The sequence below is a fragment of the Lutjanus erythropterus genome, chromosome 8 (assembly GCF_056507025.1).
Source record: "Lutjanus erythropterus isolate fLutEry1 chromosome 8, fLutEry1.hap2, whole genome shotgun sequence".
Lineage (NCBI taxonomy): Eukaryota > Metazoa > Chordata > Actinopteri > Lutjaniformes > Lutjanidae > Lutjanus > Lutjanus erythropterus.
Window position 1 is genome coordinate 41,104,044 of NC_139324.1, and position 19,480 is coordinate 41,123,523.

At 38.9% G+C, this 19,480-nt stretch overlaps 1 protein-coding gene across 1 annotated transcript in view; it reads left to right on the forward strand.

The window, feature by feature from the left end:
* The window catches only part of LOC146323346 (partitioning defective 3 homolog B-like), a 311,888-nt gene that overhangs the window by 91,118 nt on the left and 201,290 nt on the right, over positions 1-19,480 (forward strand). Inside the window, exons 6-11 of the mRNA XM_084725533.1 lie at positions 1,573-1,656; positions 3,600-3,725; positions 8,975-9,224; positions 10,356-10,464; positions 12,646-12,785; positions 13,491-13,619. Of these exons, the coding sequence (XP_084581659.1) occupies positions 1,573-1,656; positions 3,600-3,725; positions 8,975-9,224; positions 10,356-10,464; positions 12,646-12,785; positions 13,491-13,619 (838 nt within the window). The remainder of the gene's footprint in view (positions 1-1,572; positions 1,657-3,599; positions 3,726-8,974; positions 9,225-10,355; positions 10,465-12,645; positions 12,786-13,490; positions 13,620-19,480) is intronic.

Consider the following 19,480-nt stretch of genomic DNA (forward strand, 5'->3'; position numbering starts at 1 on the left):
ACGCACACACATTAAAACACAGACAGAATGTAAAGCAGACACACACTTGAATAATCCAAACTAGACAGAGAGATTGAAAGAGAGGAAGAAACTCATAAAGATGAATGGTACAAAAAGTTTTGACAAACGCACTCACAGATTCACACACACAAACACAAACACACACACACACACACACACACACACACACACACACACACACACACACACACACACACACACACACACACACACACACAGTGCAGTCTGTAGTTTTGTTGACTTTGAATAGAGTGAATAGAGTGTTGGCGTTCCCTTCTCTAAGGGTTGGGTTCACAGCCATGGATTAAGTCCTTTACAAAAAAGTAGGCCTATTTTTAGCGCAGTGAATGCATCCATGGAAAGTGATGTCTAGGAGTCTAGGATGGCGCCTTTCAAACTTTTCCTCAGAGACACACACTTTGAAGACTGTTTTTATTTTCTTCTTCGAGTGTCTGTTTGTGTTTGTATGTGTTTGTGCGTAGGGCTGTGACAGTGTGGACTTTTTCTTTCCATGGTGATAAGGCAACATATGACATATTACACACAATGTGCAGATCTCAGCATGAGACTGACCCTTCAAAATAAAATTTGTGGTGATGACGGTAATGAGCTCAACCACACAGTAGGCATCACATGACCAAGTTTATCAGCACAGCTTTTTTTGTGTGAGAGACCTTATCTCAAATTCTGATATTGTGCTTTTTTTTGTCTTTCTCTGTGTTATTGTCCCTGTATGTTTTCTTCTTCTTTAAGTCCATATTGGTTGTTTTCTAGTTAATGTAAATCTTGTGTCACAGATTTGTTTGTCTGGCTGGTTAATTGTTACGCAAAGTGTATCTCAAGCAAACAGGAAGCCTTGAAAGTAGATATAAACTCATGACAGTCAAGTGCAACATTTTTTTTGAAAACTTCACAGTGCTGTAGCTACAATTAAAATGCTTCAGTGTGCCTCAGATTTGCCTGTTGATTTTTTCTTCATCCTGGGATCAACACTTTCCATAAATTACAACAGAGCAGTACAACATTTTTGAAGTATACAGTAGGCCTATTTCTCTCACTCCCCTTGTCCAACATTTGCAGCTATTTTCTTTTGCAGAGCAACTCTGGTTCCCAAAAAAGTGAGGAAGCTGTGTCAAATATAAATCACCCATTCATTTGTGGTAATATATTTAATGTTTTACCTGATCAACTTCATTGATTTTTGTGAATATATGCCAGCAACTTGATTGGGTATGAAAAGGGCGTCCTTGAAACAGTCAGCAGTGCACAAGCGTTGATGATGTGAGGTTCACCGCTTTGTGAAACACATGACTGTATGACGGATGATACTACATGGGCTTGGGAACACTTTGTAGAACCGTTGTTTTAGTTGACCAAGTCAAAGCTGCCCTCTACTGAAGTGTGACAGAACCGGTGCCTCTATTGCATTTCATTATACTAATATTACACATCTTGTTTTCTTCCCACTGTTTTGGTGTTTGTGGTGTGTATGTGTGTCTGTGTGTTTAATTTAATGTGTGTGTGTGTGTGTGTGTGTGTGTGTGTGTATAGCTTAACAAGAACAGTGGAGATCATGGGAGAGGACAGTCCCCTGGGAATCCATGTGGTCCCTTACTGCTCATCACTCAGTGGACGGTGAGATCTATACACACACACACGCACACACACACAGAAATCCATGCACAACAACAGATGCCCATCTGTGTGAGACCGAATTCTGCCCCTTAACCCCGAAAGGTCTTATTTACCAGCCACAGAACATCCTAGAGTTATATTCTCATAATCCTGTTCTGCAGTTGTGAGGAATTTTGGACCCTGGCACGACAGTACACAAACATTGCAACCACACACACACACACACACACACACACACACACACACACACACACACACACACACACACACACACACACACACACATATGCACACAATGGAAAAAAAGAAAAGGAAGAAAAGTTTTTCTTTGGGTGTGTGACAGTCAGACAGTGGACGGGGATTTCCTAAAGGAAAGCAGGATGAGTTTTTATGGCTGTTCTCATGACTCACCTGACCCTGCCAATCTCCTCCTTAAATTCCTCTCTCTCTCTCTCCGTCTCTGCTCTCTTTTCTCACTCTTTCTTTTTTTGCTGTCCTTTCCTGAACACCGCTTCCATCCCTTCCCGCCATTCACCATCATCCCTTTCACCTCGTAACCTAGTTTTATCTTTTTGCAGCTGAAATCTTTTGTGTGTCAGTGTCATCACCTCTGCTGTGTTGAGCTGTGACTGATGGTACTGACATGTTTACTCGTTTCTCCCATTTTACCAACTGTCTGTAAATTTCAAAGGCTCTTTATCTGGTCCTTTATCACGTGTTAAGCACAGATTAAACGTGATTTTATTACATGCCTTTGTTAAATACTTGAATCTGCAAGTCTTGCTGTGAAGAACAGACGGTTGCTATGGACACAGTTCTGATCATAGAGTCTGGAGGAGCAATAAAATCATTTTTAAATCCATAAAATCTTTTTTAAATTATTTTTTTCTGTCAAACTATTGATTTCTTTGGTAAGTTAATGTTGCATTGGGATCCTGGGTCGATGATTTATAATGCAGGACGTGGGAGACTGCTGCTAAGTTAAGTTGATGTATTTACTGTAAGTTTCTCAAACTCAGCTCAAGTCAGTTTTATTGATATAGCACCTTTCATGAAGCTCAAGGCACTTCACAAATCAGAGTTTAAACAACACGGACAAGAAACTAATACAAACAATAAATAGGGCTGCACAATATGTCTTTATTTTGACGGAAATTACTATTCTCATATGTGATACAATTAGTGGGAATAATCATTTTTGTATCATAATTTTTGTTTTCAATGAAATAAAATCAAATCATGATGATGTAATATTTTTGGGATCTGGACTAAACAAACATTTGGAGAACGAGATTTGCAGAAATCTGCAGCACTACAGTACTTTTTATATTTTATAATGGTGTTTTATCACACATTTTTCCGTTATCAAAAGATTACAGGGTTCTGTTTGAACTCCGCCATATTGGGATTTTAATAATATTGTGATTAATTGTGCAGCCTGAACCAAAATGAAAAATTTTGCAAGAAAATGACAATGATAACATAAAGAAGCTGATAAATAAAAGTAGAATTGAGAAAAAGACACACTAACATAAAAAATGTAAAAACTATTGACTGAAGCTTAAAAACCTAAGGTTATTACTATAATTAAAATTTGAAACTGTATTATTAATTATTAAGTTAATTATGACAGTTCATCATTATATCTTGTTTCAGTGTGTGCTTGTGTTACTCAGCCTCTCTGTCTTGTTGTCTGTTAATGTGACCACTTTGCTCCCAGGGTGGGTTTTATCAGTTAAAGGTGAATCATATGAGCACTGATAGAAATCGGGGGGGGTGATCTGACATAGACTTGTTTGACTAAACCATATGGATGGTCTCTGTGGACCATCCCATCAGACACACAGGTCCTCTGGGACACACACTGAAAGTCATTCTAAGAAAGCGTGCATGCAGTGCAGTGACGGGAACATCCCTTAATCTCCCTGTCCCTCGTTGCTCAGGTCTCTTGGTCTTTCTATCCGTGGAGTGGAGGAGGAGAGTCGCTCAAAAAAGGAGGGTTTGTTCCAAGAGGAGGAGTGCATCGTCAAGATCAACAACACCGACCTCATGGACAAGACGTTTAGCCAGTGAGTGTAACACTGTTTGTGTGTGTCGGGTATAAAACATGTTAATAGCTGCAAAAGCATGTCCCATTTTAGAGACATATTAGAGAGCAAAATAAATCTGGCTGCATCTACAGTATTTCTAATGTATCATATTACAACATGGTGCAGCAAGGTGCTGCTTTTCCAATAAAATGAATGTATTTGTTCTTATATATACACATTTATTCTCACCTTTAGCACTTTTTCGTTGTGACTTGCTGAGAGATGTCCGCCCTCTCTCGAATGGCGCTCTCCTCGTGGTCCTCAAAGTGCCAAAACAATACTAAATTCAGCGCCAAATCATTATTTTTATCAAATTAAACCCACCAACCAAATCCCCCGTGCAGAATGATACATGCATCTACTTGTGATAGTGTGGGATGTAAACATTAATAGCAAAGTGTAAATAAAAGAAATCTTCGTTGTATATATGAGTAGATTTATTTCATGTCTAACAGCACTTGAAGTCAGGTCTGGACGGTCTTTTGTTGTTTTTGCTTCTGTGTGTCTTGTTTCTCTCTCCATTGTCAGAGGACTCATATCACTGTTGCTCTGCCATCACAGAGAACAGCAGAAGACACACTTGGCAGCTGTTTGTTGAGCGTCGTTTCCAAATTCATTCATGTGTGTCTGTTCGAGCCTTTATGTGTCTGCGTGTTTCTCAGTACAGTTTTCTTACTGTATCTCCGCTTGAAGAAGTACATTAACATGAGAGTATTTGAGGATTTAACGTGATTACAGAGCATTAAAATGACAAAAGACACACCTGTAAAAACGATTGCCACAGATTACAAGGACTGATGTGGATGTTCTAATGATTACAGCACATTACAGCGTCCATACAGTCGACACAATAGTCCTTGTCCAGCGTTCAGTGTGGTAATAAGATTATATGTGAGGTATTTTATGCTGTACTGTAGGTAAATGGATTATCACCAGAGGGGGTTTGCACCTATTGTTCAAAGACTTGTGCACAGTCCCGTGTGTGCTCACACACAAACACCAATATGCACACACACACACACACGCACAGAGTTTTTACAGTTTTTTTTACTGGCACACACTCATCTTAAAACATATGTTCATAAGCATCTGAACAAATGCAGAAAAATGTCAATGTGAATAAAACAAGCTAGTCTTTAATCCTGTGTAGAAACCATTTCTTAACACTGACAGGTTTGAGTGTGATCTTACACACACACACACACACACACACACACACACACACACACACACACACACACACACACACACACACACACTCTTGCCAGTATTGTTCTGTCATGGCAGGTGTATTGAGATGTGTAGCTTGGTCCAGTGAAATATGTGTAAGTAGGCCACTGAAAGTCCACTGCTCTCTGTGAGTGCACACACACACACACACACACACACACACACACACACACACACACACACACACACACACACACACACACACACACACACACACTACACCCCTCCATTGTCCCAGCTTGGCAGCTGTATTGAGGTAGCCTGCTTAATTAGAATATCTCTTTTACACAAATGTGGCTGCACACGTTGTCCAATCAGGAACAATAATGATATCATCTGTGCACAATGGTCCCAGTACACACTTCAACACACACAGCTCTCACATCTAGTTTCATTGTTCCTGTATTGTGGTCTTAATACAATGAAAATCACTACAAGTGTCATTCAGCAAGGTGTGACTCAAGCACTTGCTTAGTATGTTCAGCGGTTTCAATATGCAAATTAGCAGAGCGGAGAAGCGATGGCCACCATCTCCAAACACACACGTTCACATGTAGAAACAATTCTTACTTAGTGCATCATTCACAGAAGTTGTCCTCTGGGTTTACACACAGAATAATATGAATCAGTCGCTCTGTACTCTGTGAATGCTGGCAGATATAAGAGGTACAGTTTTTTTTATACTGTGTGCACACAACTCGGTCATTCAGTACGTTTTACCTGTGAATTAATAGTTTTCACCATGTAGGGCAAATTTCAGAGACAGAGATTAGATTCATCCAGGAGCTTTCATGAACGAGACTGTGGTGTAGGGCTGCACAATTAATCGAAATTTTATCGAAATCTCAATGTAGCTTTCTGCAATTTTCAAATCACAGGAGGTGCAATATTTGTTAAAGGCAAAGTGTGTATCAAAAACATTTAAATGAATGAATGTGGTGAGGCAGAGACATCCTGTCCTTCACATGAGATTCTACAGATTTAAGAAAACATCCTCATTTAGTACAAATTCCTGCCAAATAAAATCACACTTTAGTCATTTTAACTTGTTTTTCAATCAACATAACAATAATGATGTAAAAATGATCATTACCTCTATTATCGCAAATCATATGGCAATTGCAATATCAGTCCAAATAATCGCAATTAGATAGTTTTTCAAAATCGTTCAGTCCTGCTGTGTAACTAATGGTCTTCACAAAAACCTGGAATGGAATACAGAACACCATGACTGGTGTGAATCTTGAGATGAAACAACGACAGAGACAAAAATAATTTATTCACAAAACTTAAGCAAGTGTGAAAAAATATTTTAAAACAGATTGTGTCAAACAATCCAGTTAATGAAAGTAAAACCAGACTCCTCTGGCTGTCCTGGCTGCCAGAGGTTTCAAGCTAAAAAGAAGTTAAAATTAATTTTAGAAAATTCTATATAATGATTATTTATAGCACTAAGGCCATAGTCCTTATCACATTGGCTGGAGTTTGATCCAAGCTTATGGTCTTTTGCAGCATGTCATCATAGGATCCCTAATAATAAATTAATTCTGAATCTGAGCAGGAAGGCAGTGAAACACTGTGTGCAGGAAGTCAGTCAGCAGCATGGGATCATTGTGCCGTTTTGCATCTTAACAACACATTACAGCAGGTGTTTGCTTTTGGCCCACTGCCCAGCATTAAGTTTTAGTTCTGGCACACCTGATTTAGATTTTCACAATAGTCCACGCTCCCTCACAAACGGCACTAAGTAGACGTTAAACCTGCCTCTTTGAAGGAATAATTTAAGCTTCGGTTCGGTCCTGGAGTAGCTCTGATCCTCCCTTTTGCAGTTGGCTTACTTTAATCCAGAACAGGCTAAATCTGAGACTGTTTAATTAAAAGTCGCCTTCAGTTAAGACGACATTAAAAGGCATTTTTGTCAGGGACTAGCTTTAAGTCTTGTCTGTGAAACCGGCCCTTTATCACTTCATTTGTTACCTGCTCAGGGAGTTTAGTGCATTAAATTACATTCTCTTATCTTCACCTCCTAAACACCTAGCATACAGTATTATATTTGTAAATTGATGAAGTATGATAAGACATACAAGTACATGTACTTGGAAGCCTTCATTTAGAAAAGCAGCTCATTGATTGATTTATTAAGAAGAAAAACTTGCCTTCAATCACATTTTATCACCAGTTTTGTCCTCAAGTCTTCCTCTTATATTAATGTAGAATTTTAAAATATTATCATTGCATATCTAATGTATTCAAATTTGTATATTCTTCATAAATGACTCTCTAAAGATAGTCTCTAGTTACAGAAACATTATGATCATTATACATCTAATAATAATCTAGACGGGAAATAATAGGAGTGTAATCCAATCAAATTGAAATAAACTGGATTTTCTCTGTCGGTTATCTGAGGTGAATGATGGCGTGCACCGATCGCCTCTGACACAACGGTCCCTCTAACTTACTTAGTATAATGTGATATAAACTAATTCTCTGCAAAATTGTCTCTTTTATAGATCATGAGATTATAATGGGCCACTGTACAGGTGTCATGCTTCTGTGTTGCATCTGCTGCTCCGTCCTGCCTTCAGTTTATGAAGATAAATAAACAGCAGCAGACACAGTGAAATGCCAGAAATAGATGCAGCTTAGATGACTCTGGCATGCTTTATTTTATATAAATAAAGTAATTTTGTTCGTACAGAAATAGTTGTGGGAACTTATGCTGCGTGTTTTAATAACAAAAAGTCAATTTTTACTTGCCCCTGTACAAAGTAGCTTATTTATTAGTGATAATCACATAGCAAAATATATTAAAAAGTAAAATTAATTGTCATGTTTCATCTAGAACCGGAAGTTTAATATGGTAATAAAGAGAGAACAGCCGGAAATCTCCATATTTAAGAGGCTAAAAACAGCATTTTCCGAAATTTTTGCATGAAAAAAATACTTCAACAATTAATCGATAATCAAAATAGTTTAATGGTTTAGTTCTTTTTTTAAAAATTGAGAAGTCTAGCTTGTTTTTTATTGGAACAGTTTCTTCAGGAAACGTCACATCATAATTCATGGGAAGAGTGGACAACTGCTGTGTTGCGTTGTTGTGTTAAATTACATATGTTTATTTTTGTGGTGAACAAAAATGCCACCAGATTTAGGGGCTTTGTGGGCCGCGGGGTGAGGGCTTAAAAATGTTAGCGTCTGTCCGCGGTCCTGGGTCCAGATCCCTGCAGGGGTGGGGTCTTTCTGTGTAGAGTTTAATCTGGGCGTTCAGGTTTCCTCCACCATCAGAAACATGCAGATTAGTCCAGTTACTCCTGTCAGAGCCTTTGACTGGAGAACGTGGCTCAGAAGTGGACATGCTCCTCTGGTTCTGTGGCACAGTGGCTGCTCACTAGTACTTGGCACAGAGAACTCATTTCCCTGTAGGTTGTACTGTGTGTAACTGTGTATGCAGCAAATAAACTTGATGTAACCTCCCTTACCTTTTTACAATTAAATTACAGACTAAATAATCAGTTCCATTAATTTCAAAAGTAATTAGTTACAGCAATAGTCATCAGTCTTAGATTTGACTATCATTTAAAATCAGTTTAGTAAAGATGTATCATCCTAAGAAATGCTACGGTGTATTCCAACTTTTGAAAAACTTATGCCACATTTATAATAATTAGTAATTAACTGGAACTCTTTTCATTTGTCATTTGTAATTAGATTTATACCATGCATCTTATATTAATATTTTTCTCCTAATTGAGTTATATGTCCTTTGATGCTGCCTTTGCTTCTCAGAGATTGATAACTACACACAGTGTGTAATGGTGATTAATGGCATGATTAGTTTTAATGGTGAATGTGTGGCACATGTAGTGCAAGTACTTTACTTAAAACTCAATCCATAAAACTTTGTGTCTACTCTTCCCTTTTTTTCATCTGCACTGATCACTCACCTCTCTGTCTGTCTCTTCTTCTCTCCCTCTCTCTACCTCTCACCCTCCCAGAGCTCAGGAAGTGTTCCGTCAGGCGATGCGTTCCCCCGTCGTACGTTTGGAAGTAGTTCCCTCCTCCAACAGGGAGCGCTACGAGAAGAGCCTGATCGGTCAGCTGTTTGGCAACAGTGCCGGTCCGGACAGCAGCCCCCGAACCGCCAAGACCAAAGAACCTCCACCTGTCAAAGCCAAACCCGTGTTTAAACCCTCTGAGAGTCCAGCCACGCGATTGGCAGAGGACGCTGCCACCATGGAAGCTGCTGTAAGTTGTTCTGCTGCAAGTCAACTTCAGAGACATCTCGACTTTGAGAACTTTGTGAGAGTTTCTAAATCTCGCTGACAAACAAAATAAAGTAGCTGCAGGAACACTTTTTAAAAGTTAACAGTTCAGACACTGCAACACTTCCTGACTGGACATAAAAAATGGAGACAAAAGAAAATGTGACATTGAATATAGGAAACAAGAAGACATAAACATTCAGTTTCTCCTAGTTTATCACGTTCATTGCAACATGAAGAACGTTCTGCGTTCTGTCTGCGTACCGTCAGTGCCCTTCACCCACCTGATAACTGCTTTCTGCAAAACATCCTTCCAACAACTTGGAGCTGCTCATAAACTGAAATTTAAACTTATTTAAAGGTATCAGATGTCATGATTTCCCATGCAGTTATCAGTCTTTCCACACTCTAGCAACAGCTGATTATCGTCTTTTTTTTAATAGAAATAAAAAAAACCAACTGTTTATCTTTGATTCTGTAATGCAGATAGTGACGTGAAATCTGGTGGTTCCTAGTTCATAGTTAAATAATTCAGCATTGATGGCTTTGGATCCTTCATTTTCACTTTTAATAGTGTGTTTGGATCATTTTCACACATCATATTATTGAATTTATACTGATACATGTTTGTCAATAATCTCCACATAATACCAACAATAACAATATGAAAATATGGTGTTTAAAATGTTAAGCTGCTGTGAACATCTTCAGTTCAATTCAGTACAGCAGGGGCTGGTTGTTACGGCAGCTTGTTATACAATAAAAAAAACACTTTCTAAAACACGGTTGCTAAAGCACAGTAAAAAGATCAAATAAAAAACAAACTGTAGAGCATTCAGTTGACAGATTGCAGAGAGAATTAAAGATTTTTTGGTGGTTAGATTTACAGGCAGGTAAAACAACAACACCTCAACGGTAACAGGAAAAAAAAAATCACTAGTAAGAACGTCCAGATTGTTGCTTTTTGGAGGAACTTAAGGAAGGAGCTTTGCTTTTCAGACTCTTTCTGTCTTTTATAGTGAGGCTGTGAAACCAGCAGATAAATCTCTCAATAGAAGATTGATAAACTTCTGTTATAGCCTTATCTTTTGATGTGTTTCAGTGCTCCACTCAGACACCCAAGGGGAGAAGTGAGAGCCCCCTCCTGAAGAAAAGCCCCGCCCTCGCCACCCTGGTGACCAATAAGAAAGGAGGACGAAGACTGAGAATCGATCTAATGAAAGGTGAGGAGAGCTCTTCTGTAAATTCTGTGCTTTACTGATGAGTGGATTTGGTCTTGTGCAGTTTGTCTTTTAAATTCTCTCTGTTCAAAGATATTCATATTCATATATACGTTTTCCACGTGGTGACTGTAGTGCAGCCATGTGGATTACCTGTAGATCAGTGACACTCACTTTGACTGCCTTACCTGGGGGTCACTTTCAATGTTATTGATCAGATAAAATGAATGAACATTAAAAGGCCCATAATGCTTTATTTTCATATTAACTGACTTATTTACTGAATTAACTTGCTGCAAGGACTGACAGATAAATCAGATACTTTACTGCATTTAATAACTGCACTGCATTTTAGTTATAAAGGCTTTGGGACAACATGAAACATGCAGTGAGCTTTTCCATTTCACAATCACTGACATGTTGGGATGATTCATAAACATGAACCACAACAACGTAGCACATTCAAGCTCTTTTAGTGTGAAAGACACATTTATGGGATCAGAATTATCCTCATTTCTGCAAAACTTTCCAGCAGTGGTCCTTGAGGTTTGACTGTAGAATTTATATTAAATACAATTTTAACCTATGGCTTCAACTCGCTGTAATTAGTTTGCAGTGCTCATTTTTGCACATGCAATTGCTCCTTTAAAACCAATTTGGATTATTTTTAAATGTTTTTATCTTTCTTTTATCTTCAAACCTAAAAATAAAACTTGAAAATACTCAAAGGAGATTTCTTAAGACAAAATACTCTCAGATTTGGGGTCTGCGGGGCGCCCTCGTAGCTCAGCTGCTAGAGCCTGCCCCCCATGTACTGAGGCTATCCGTCCTCTGCGGCGGCTGCTGGTTCAACTCCCGCCTGTAAGCTCTTCAGCTGTCACTATCAAAACTAAAGCAAAAAGCCTAAACCGTGATAATAAAAAAAAAAAGATTGGGTGTCTGGTGTCTCATGTACTTCTCTTGTGGGGGTCCTTGGCTTGAAAAAGTTTGGGAACCCCTGTCCTAATTTATCCCATCATGCAAAACTTGCATATCTGTCCCTCCTTCCTGGAAAAACAGTGTAAATAATGTTAAAACTGTAAACTGACATGTTTTGTGTGTGTGTGTGTGTGTGTGTGTGTGTGTGTGTGTGTGTGTGTGTGTGTGTGTGTGTGTGTGTGTGTGTGTGTGTGTGTGTATCAGATCAGCACTCTGGTTTCTCATCTGTTAGTTTTATCTACATATTTTTCCACTTTTCTCTGTAATGTAATGTTCCTAGTGTACATTATTAACTCTCTTTATTTCTTTCCATTTTCTGAATGTACATAATTGACCTGCTTTATTTCTCCTGCTGTTGGCCCAGCATTGCTTATTTTTATAAAGCTTCCTTTCTGTGTTCCCTGGCTGACTCTCCTTCCTCTCACCCTTCCTCTCTCCATCTTCCTGATTCCCTCTCTTCAGGGTCTATTAAGTCTTTATTGATCTGTTCATTTCTGCTGATATGAATTCATACTGGACCAAACTGCTGACTTGGCACTGCTAAAGAGACCAGACTAAATGAAGTCTATAAAACACACAACTAGTCCCTCTGTCTGTGTGTGGTCTTCTTTTTTGTTCATGCATGCGTGTTTATTAGCGCTTTCACGCACTCTTGTGTCTGCACGTGTTTTTCCACTGATTACTATTTTAATCTTCATCACTTCTCTTTTCCAGAACATTCACTCTCTGTTTCCGCTGTGTTACACTCATTCCTCTTTTACCTTTTCCTCGACTCCTCCTCGTCTTCTTTTCCTCCTCTCTGCCCCGCACCTGAACCCGCTTTTAAAAACCTTCACACCTGCAGATACTGTAGCAGCAGCTACAGCTAAAGGGTTTAAAGTGACACACACACGCTTTATGAAGGCTTTAAATTATCACACTTACAGTATATAGTCAGGAGCTGAGTCAACAACACTGTGTTGAAGTTCTCAGAAGTAGTTTCAGGTGTCTGTGTGTGTGTGTGTGTGTGTGTGTGTGTGTGTGTGTGTGTGTGTGTGTGCATATGAGATTTTTACTCTGTTGAAGACGAATATAGATGCAGCGAGTAAACAGCCCTCCAGGATGTTTGTGTGTCGAGATAAACCTCGGAGTGTTACTTATGCTCACATATTGTAACTTTTCTCTCTCTTCACATTTCTTTGTGTGCGTTTGCATGTGTGTGTTTAGGTTCAGAGGGCCTCGGTTTTACAGTCGTAACCAGAGATTCTTCAGTCCACGGTCCCGGTCCCATTCTCGTCAAGAACATTCTGCCACGTGGAGCCGCTGTCAAAGATGGACGCCTGCAGTCTGGAGACCGCATACTGGAGGTACAGGGCAGCTGATGGTTATTATCTCTGTGAGGCGCAAGCCTGGAGGGGTCTTGTTTGGCCTTGGTTGTGTGTGTGACTGTTACATCTATCTGTCTTTCATAAGCTGTAGCAGGTTAGTTTTAAAGCTAAATTAAAGATATCGTATAAAACTGGACGACTTTAAGAATACATTGGTACCAAACACATCATGCAGCTTATTGCTGCACCACAGTTAAGGCCTTTTCACACCACGTGTTCTGTGTTTGTCCACGGCTGAACAATCAATTGAAATTTTATCAAAATCACAATACGGTCTACTGCAATTTTCAAATCACAGGATGCACAATATTTCTTAAAGGCAAAATGTGTGTCAAAAAATACCTTCAAAAAAATATTGCGGTGCTGCAGAGATGTACTGTCCAACACATCATTCTCTAGACTTCAGAAAACATCTTTGTTTAGTGCAGATCCCTGAAAAAATCAACACACCATGATCATTTTAATGTGTTTTTCAATTAAAATGAGAATAATATATTAAAATGTCTACTATTGTAAATTATATTGCAATTGCAATATCAGTCAAAGAAATTGAATATTAGAATAGAAACGTTCTTGTGTAACGCATTTTATTAGACTACAAAAGATGTGAGGCATTGAAAGGATGGCGAGGACAGGTGACGTATGCTGATAACGGTGGCGTTTTGTTTTTGTGTGTGTGTTCAGGTGAACGGTGTGGATATCACAGGCGTGGGCCAAGAAGAGTTGGTGTGTATGCTCCGTAGCACGCGGCAGGGAGAGAGTGTGTGTCTCGTGGTTCTGCGGCAGGAGGACATGTTCCTGCCCCGAGAGATGGTAAGAACCAATCACCATTCTGCGTTGTCAGCCAGTGTAACAAGATTTTCTGATTGGTTGTCGGGTCAGTTCTAAGAATAATGGTTTGTTACTCAGTTTTTTTTAAACAAGGCAGCCTCAAAGACAGGCGGACACACGACTACATCGCCAGTTTTTGTTTCAAATTTCCTCTAATTCTGCGATTTTTGGTCCAATCAACAGGCTTGCCTGGATGATGCACAGCTCAGCAGCCTATAGGAAGGCTGTTTATTAAAGGCATTAACACCAAACATCATCAGTTTTTTTCTTAATGATCTGAAAGATGAAACACCTCCCTGTCCAGTGATGTTCACTACTTACTACAGACCATGTAATGACATGTTTTATAGAACAACATTCTGATTGAATCAAATGAGCCCATTGTAAAACTTTATACTGATAGTATTTTGTGCCAGTCTTTCCCTGCCTCTGTTTCTGCTGAATTTCAACACTGTTTTGATTAATAAAACACTTATTTTATTCATCTCTGTTCTATTTTTCCGTGCTTCTTCCTTCATTCTGACTTGGCATGATCATCTACTGTGCACGCATTGATGTTAATTATATTTCTCTTCATGTTCTCCTGACAGTCTCTTAACCTGTCGCTGTCTGCTCTTAAAGGGACAGTTCACCCCAGAATCTCCTAATATGTTTAGCACTATTTATCAATTTAGATTGTTTTGTTGTGAGTTGCAGAGTTTTGGAGAAACCAGCCGTAGAGAAGTCCGCCTTCTGTCCCGTGTATCAGGACTAAATGACACTTGGCTTGTGCTGCTCAAAGCACCAAAAGAATATGTTTGAAAATTTCAGTGCCGGTGTCAGTTTCCAGAAATCATGACCTCAAGATGATCCACAGACATTGTCGTGAACAGTCGCACCACAAGTACACAACTAGTAGCACCAGATGTCTCCACAGCCGATACCTCCAAAACTCAGCAACTCATACCAAAACTGTCTTATTACTAATAGCACTACTGGCCAGGTTGAAAATTTGAACTATCCCTTTAAACACAACAATTCATTTTTCATGCTATTTTCTTCTCTCCTGTCTGCTTTCACACTTGTACATTAAATCTGTCACTCTTTTGGCATCCTTTGTCCTGGAAAGCAGTGGTGTTTCTTGCAATAATCAACGATATTTACATTTTATATTATGTTTTCAAACACAAAGAGCAATAATATAATAATAATAATGATCGCCTTTTTAAGAACTGTTTAATATGTAGTTGTGCTGCAGCTAGTGGCATGATATGGTCGCACATTGTCATAGTAACAGACTGTGCTTTTTTGGGAGTTACTTAGGAGCCAAGCAGTCAGAAAAATAATGACCATCAGAGCAAGTGATGGAGAGTTTTGATGGAGTTAAACAGAGCTCAAAGAAATCTCACACACACAGTCTACGACTTTGATTTGTCACTTCCTCTCACATACATCTGCGCTCAGACAAACAGGCTCACTTTCTTATTATGAGACCACCGTTTTTTTATTTGGCCCAATTTGCTTTTGTCTCCTCTCCACCCATCATGTCTCTGGTTCATTTTTTTCCCAACTCCCACTGTATTTTATTCTTTTTATGTTGCCTTTTGTGTCTCTTTTCCCTTTGTGTCTCTTTCCGCTCTTATCGACTGATGTTTCCTCAACGGCTGCCAGGAAGTCACACACACACACACACACACACACACACACACACACACACACACACACACACACACACACACACACACACACACACACACACACACACGCACACACACACTTGCGACCCTGAGCCCCGTAGGAAATTCTGTTTCTCCGGACGGGAAAAGGAGCAGTGTGTTGGAGTGTGTACATGTGTTAACATTAAGGGTCATTTATGAGTGTTGTATCTCGTCCATAGTTTGTGTGTGTGCACATGTCTGAACTCCATGACAGTCGTCTTTGTGTGCTGACCAAGTGTTATTGAATACCTCCACTTGTCACAGTGTTCCTCACATACTTCTTTACCACCATACTGCTCAACCTCTGCTTTGTAATCAATTTTTAATTATGTTTTAGAGCTTCTCAGATAGACTGTTGTTGTAAACTGGGGAAATACATGAGACTTTTGTAAACAAAGTAGGATACAAACACAGCAAATCACTCATCAAGGAAAAAACACTTATGCAGGTGCCAGACATGCGTGTTATAATTTCCAGCATATTCTGCCAGATAATCCCCATAAATTCCCATTGACTTGTTGATTCACTTTTCAATTTCTTCGAAAAACACATCTTTGACAAACTTCAGCACAAAAGTTTAACTTTGAGTCAGTTGCTGTATGACTTGACCACGTGGGTACAATACCAAAATATCACTCACACAGTCAGGAAACCGATGTCCCTCAGGCACAGTATTATTCATGCACATGTTCAGACGCACTTACTCGTCTGCGGCAAGAAAATAAATGAGCATTGTCCTTCTGCTTAAAAAAAACTATGCGCAGAAATGTCTCCCACAGGTAAAGTTTTGTTCTCTTAATTGTTGCAGTCTATCTGGAGGGCTGCTTAAAGCAACGATTCAAGGACGAGGCTGCTGTTTATGGCTGTGTGCCGGTTATTGTGTGTGTGTGTGTGTGTGTGTGTGTGTGTGTGTGTGTGTGTGCGCGTGCACTGAAATGAATTTTATACGCTCAGACCAACTTCAAAGGCTGATTCTTCCTGTTCAAGTATATTTTTTAAAAAAAGGACAGTTTTAAAAGGACAGTGATATTTAGCTTAGTCACGATAAGATATGATGAGGCCTTTAGTTTTTCTTTCCTGTATTTATGGAGTTATTAATTTCTTCATGGACAAGAAAAAAACTTTTTTGAGTAAGTCAATGCAAACACTAACTGTAAGACTCACAAATAGACAGAAATGAAACAAGAAAAAATCTATTTGACTGCAGATGCACAGCAAACATATAGAATTTTAGTTCATATTAAATAAAAAAAACAAAAAAACTAACTAACATATAAATAGATAATGCTATAAGGTAAATCCTCAATTAAATGATGCAACAAATATCCAAGTAAATGTAAATATAAATATATAAATGAGTCACTGCAGTTCAATGAATGAATATGTTTTTATTTAAAAGGCATGTTTTTGAAAGGACTATTTTTATTTATTTCAGAGGGCTTTTATTTCATAATGCAACATTTATTTCAGTGTTTTTTCAGCTTTGTTTCCTGCTCTGTGTCTGAATCTGTGAAATAACCACAAACCTTAAAGAGCTGGGAAACAAATGAGCCATTGTAAAGTAAAATTCCCCTCAAATAAAGACATATTGCTTTATGGAATAAAAGTCCCATGAAATAAATGATACTAGTCCTTTGCAAAACATGCCCTTTAAGTAAAAAACCTATTTATTTATTTAACTATGTTAACTCCCTGATGTATTTGATATATTGCCTCATTAATTTTTTTCAGGATATTTTATGTTCATATTTATTTATTTCATGGGTATATTAACTTATATATTTATTTATCCATTTATCGATTTAATGTGGATTAAAGTGGCATTCAATACAAATGCAGTTGGCCTAAATGCACAGACAGGGTTGCTCTTGTTTATTCGTGAGAAAGTCATGAAGCCTCATCAGTATCAGGACATTTTTTTGCTGAAATAATCACAACGATGTCAGATTGAATTTGAGCTGATCTGTATTCTTTTCACTTATTCCACGCGATCATGAATTTTAGTTTATCGCTCCTCGTGCAGATATCCAGAGATCCAAAGCAGCGTGTCAGGAGGACCTTTCAGGGCTTTCTTTATTGCAGTGTTCACAGCTGATGCTGTTGGTAAGGAGGTGTCGGGAATATCCCAGTACACTCTTTAAATGTGAGAATTGTTGTTGCTGAATTTAAATGAATGAGGATGCAAATTATATCTGGGCAAAATAGAACAGATGTGGCGGAAAGATGTGTAAAAGATGTATCGCTCGAAATGCAGACTGATGAGGCTCCAGCCTCATCGCGCTGAAATGAAGACTGAGTATGAAAAATGGATGGTTTGACTCTTTATTGCAGTTTAGTGTGAAAACTGATAAATTACATGGGTAAGCTGCAGTTTCTCATAGACACGCTTAGCTCAGCTTGAATACATCATTCGAGGTAGATGATGAGCGTGTGTGTGTGTGTGTGTGTGTGGATGGATGATATTAAGACTGAGGAAGATGAAGGCCTGCAAACTGAAAAGGAGGGAAGGCTCATTACATCATATACCAACGCTGTGGTGCTCTGCTTCGTGTCAGACTTTGGTGCTTCTTCTACTGAAGCCTGTGGGAGATGATTGGAGAATCACACTGAAAACCAACGTATCTATGTTGGTTAGCTAACAGCTGCGTACATGATATAACATTAATGCTAAAAGATGGAGGCTAAAGCTAGCTTACATCTCAGCAAATATTGGTGAGATGGTGAAATACAGGATAGATGACAGAAATACACTTGTTAAGGTGGGAAAAGGAAGCACAGGAACTCGATTAGTGCAGCGGACCTTGAGACGGATCGGCCAGCCAGACCAGCCGGACCGCAATCGTGGAAGACAGACAAGATAAGAGCTAAGCTAACCCAGTGTAGACCTGATACAGCGAGCCAGAGAGAGATGCATCATAGTTAAACCACTTTGATTCTGCATCAGCCCACATCCTCCTCCTCAAACCCCACAGAACAGGTGATGCAGCGGTATCTAACAAGTTTGGCTGGAGGTAACATTACGGCAGCTAGTAAACTAGTGTTAGTGTTTGCAGCTGATGTTAGAGCAGATGAAGACAGAGTTTAATCCACTCACCACCGGAGACGCCACCGTCCAGACTCAAGAAACGCAGAGTATCGCTCCTCTCTGAGCTTCCTGCACACCTTCAACATGGAGAGAAATGGAAAGCTTGACGCCTCTCCATGGGAACTGAAAAAAGAGAGTAGTAGTAGTTTTGGATCAAGAAATATTGTTAACAAAGTCTGTGTTCCTAATTCCTCCTCTCTTCCTTTTTTTTTAAATCCTGAGGCAGCTGCTTTATGATGATTGACAGGCCTAACAGCTAATGTTCTGGGAAAATCACATATTCAAATGAAATTAAAACTCTTAAGTGGATTATTCTGGTTTTGCACATACATTTTGTGTTTGTGTTGATCGTGTTGATGAATTTTCATTTAGTGTGTAAGGTATAAATTTTGACATATTTACATCCTGTGTGGGTTTATTTAAATCCGACTAAATAGACTTAGAACTAAACAAAAGAAAAACCTAACTGATGAAAACTAACAGTGAATTTAGGATATGATCACAGTTTAGCTAATTTAATAACGTTAATCTGTTACTTAACTCAAAATATACACAAGAAGCTCATTAACAACATTAACATAACTTGCATGCAAATAAATTCAATTAACATACAAATCAAATGAAATCAAATGAACATTTAAAACACATACAAGGATAAAAGGAAACAACAGAAAAGTAAATATTAAAACAAACTTTTTCACGCTGCTGCTACAATTCACTTTTGGTGGAATGTACTGAATGAGTTTATTGTATTTGTGAGTGAGGAGGAAAAATTGTCAGTGTTGTCTTTCACACTGCGAAGAGTATTTCAATCAGCAGACGTTTCCCTGTGTCTGCCGTCTCCCTCAGTGTCTCTCTCTTGTCCTCAGCCTCTCTTCCTGACTGACAGCGCGCCCCAATAGAATTCACCTCTGTCTAATTAAGGGCTGATGGAGTTTGTTCCACAGTCATAACAGCTTTTGAGAACAAATGCATTTGCAGTTCTTCACAGTGAAGCTCTGAACGCACAGCGTGATAGACATTTTTACATGTGCTGTAGTGTGGAACTATAACAGTGTGTG